This window comes from Salvia miltiorrhiza, chromosome 5 (genome assembly GCF_028751815.1).
Source record: "Salvia miltiorrhiza cultivar Shanhuang (shh) chromosome 5, IMPLAD_Smil_shh, whole genome shotgun sequence".
NCBI classification, from domain to species: domain Eukaryota; kingdom Viridiplantae; phylum Streptophyta; class Magnoliopsida; order Lamiales; family Lamiaceae; genus Salvia; species Salvia miltiorrhiza.
In genome coordinates, this window is record NC_080391.1 from 44,906,349 (window position 1) to 44,908,243 (window position 1,895).

The 1,895-nt window shown below is 34.4% G+C and overlaps 1 protein-coding gene across 1 annotated transcript; it reads left to right on the top strand.

Annotated features, from left to right (window-relative positions):
• Window positions 1-443: 443 nt before the first annotated feature.
• On the top strand, window positions 444-1,149 carry LOC131024484 (agamous-like MADS-box protein AGL61). Its single transcript, XM_057953991.1, has one exon. It carries the CDS (start codon window positions 622-624, stop codon window positions 1,042-1,044), a length of 423 nt encoding a protein of 140 aa, XP_057809974.1. The 5' UTR covers window positions 444-621; the 3' UTR covers window positions 1,045-1,149.
• The last annotated feature ends 746 nt before the right edge of the window (window positions 1,150-1,895 follow it).

A 1,895-nucleotide genomic window follows, 5' to 3' on the forward strand; every position in this document is an offset into this window, starting at 1 on the left:
AATATAATTAATTTATAATAATAAATTATAAAAATAATTTCAGATTTAGTTAAGGTTCAATTATATGAAATAATAATTGGTTATTATAGAGCACGTATAAAGATAATAATGGATATATATTATATATATATATATATATATATATATATATATATATATATATATTTGAGGAAAGATAATATGGAAATTAATTAGGCACATTCCATTAATATTCCTCCTAACCGTATTCCAAAATTTCTAAACTAATATATTTGGTAGATTTAATTAATTATAAACTCAAACGCACCCCATAACCATTTTTTTCTTTTTTGAGAATTCACCCCATAACCTGCATTATTAACTATTAATTTGAACGGAGGATTATTCTTATTGGCTTAGAGATATTGTAACTCATGACAATTCTTTATAAAGTTATTCCTTTCCACTTAAACAAAGAAGAATTATTTTGATTAAAGGTAATTAGTTCATATTTCTATTTGGACTTGAAATTAAGAGAGATAATATGGAAACCAATTAGATTCATAATAAACTTGGGAGTTAAACAAGAGTTACTTACCAAGTAGGTTATTCCGCCCCCTATATATTTGGGGCGCTGCCATCAAATTAGAGAGAGAGGGCATTATGAGGAGGAGGATCGAAATCAAGTTGATCGACGACAACTCAAAACGACACACGACCTTCACGAAACGGCGGAAGGGCCTCATGAAGAAAGCCGAAGAATTTTGCCGGAAGTCCGACTCCACGGCGATGCTCCTCATCTTCTCCTCCTCCAAAAACTGCTACGGCTTCGGTCATCCCGAAATCGACTACGTCTTGGACCGCTACGAGGCTGATTCCTCTTCGGCCGAAGCGGGGACCAGCGCCGCCGGTGCGGTGACGGAGATGGAGACTAGGATTGGCGATGCGGTGGAGAGCGGGCGGTGGGAGGAGGCGGTGCGGGGGTTGGGATTCGATGCCTTTGACCAACTCACTGCGGAGTTAGAGAACATTAGGCGTCAAGTGGCCGCGCTTCAGACCAAATTTGCGGCGGAGGGCTGGCGGTAGTTGATACCAGAAATTTAGATTCAGATTTTGCATCTTTCCATTCTTACCATGTTTAAGTTTTCATTACTATTAATTAGTTTTATATAGTTTGCATTATTCTTTTTATCGGAATATTTTTTAATAGTTAGGTTATGTGAACTTTTAAATTAAGGGACAAGATAAATATACATAAAATGTACGTACATAAGTGGTGGGCTACGGTGAGAGCACATCTTAAAGAGCACATCTTAAAATAAGAAATAAGAGCAATTTTTAATGTATGATAAATTTTTGCTACCTTTGGGATTCGAATTCAGGACCATAAATCCATCCAACAGGATTACGAATCAACTGTGATTACGAATCAACTGTAGATCTTGATGATCTAAGGGTGAAAAATGATTTCAAGATCTAATAGATCTGGATGATCTAAGGGTGGAAAATGATTTCAAGATAAGGGTGGAAAATGATTTCAAGATCTAAGGGCTGAAAATGATTTTTATTTTATATCTTAAGAAATGCTCTTATTTTAGCCCTTCCCCATGCATAATGCCCTTAAAAATTGTTTCTATTATTAAATGTTTAAGATCATGGCTGATCTGCCCCTTCCATATATTATCGGTTATTTTATTAGATGTAACAAGTTTTTTGGTTTTTACCATTTATACACTATTGAATTAGGAAATAAATCATGGATTTGGATCCTTAAAAATCACTACAATCTTTAACAATTGTGCAACCAATTTTACTTGAACAGTATTATTTCAAAAAATATACTCCATCCGTCTCTAAAATAATTTCCTCTTTTTAAATTTTGGGACGTCCCCAAATAATTTCCTCTTTTTTTCTTTTCATTTTTGGATACCTACCCC

Coding starts and splice junctions, on each gene's coding strand:
- LOC131024484 (XM_057953991.1), top strand. CDS start 622: ATGAGGAGGAGGATCGAAATCAAGTTGATCGACGACAACTCAAAACGA.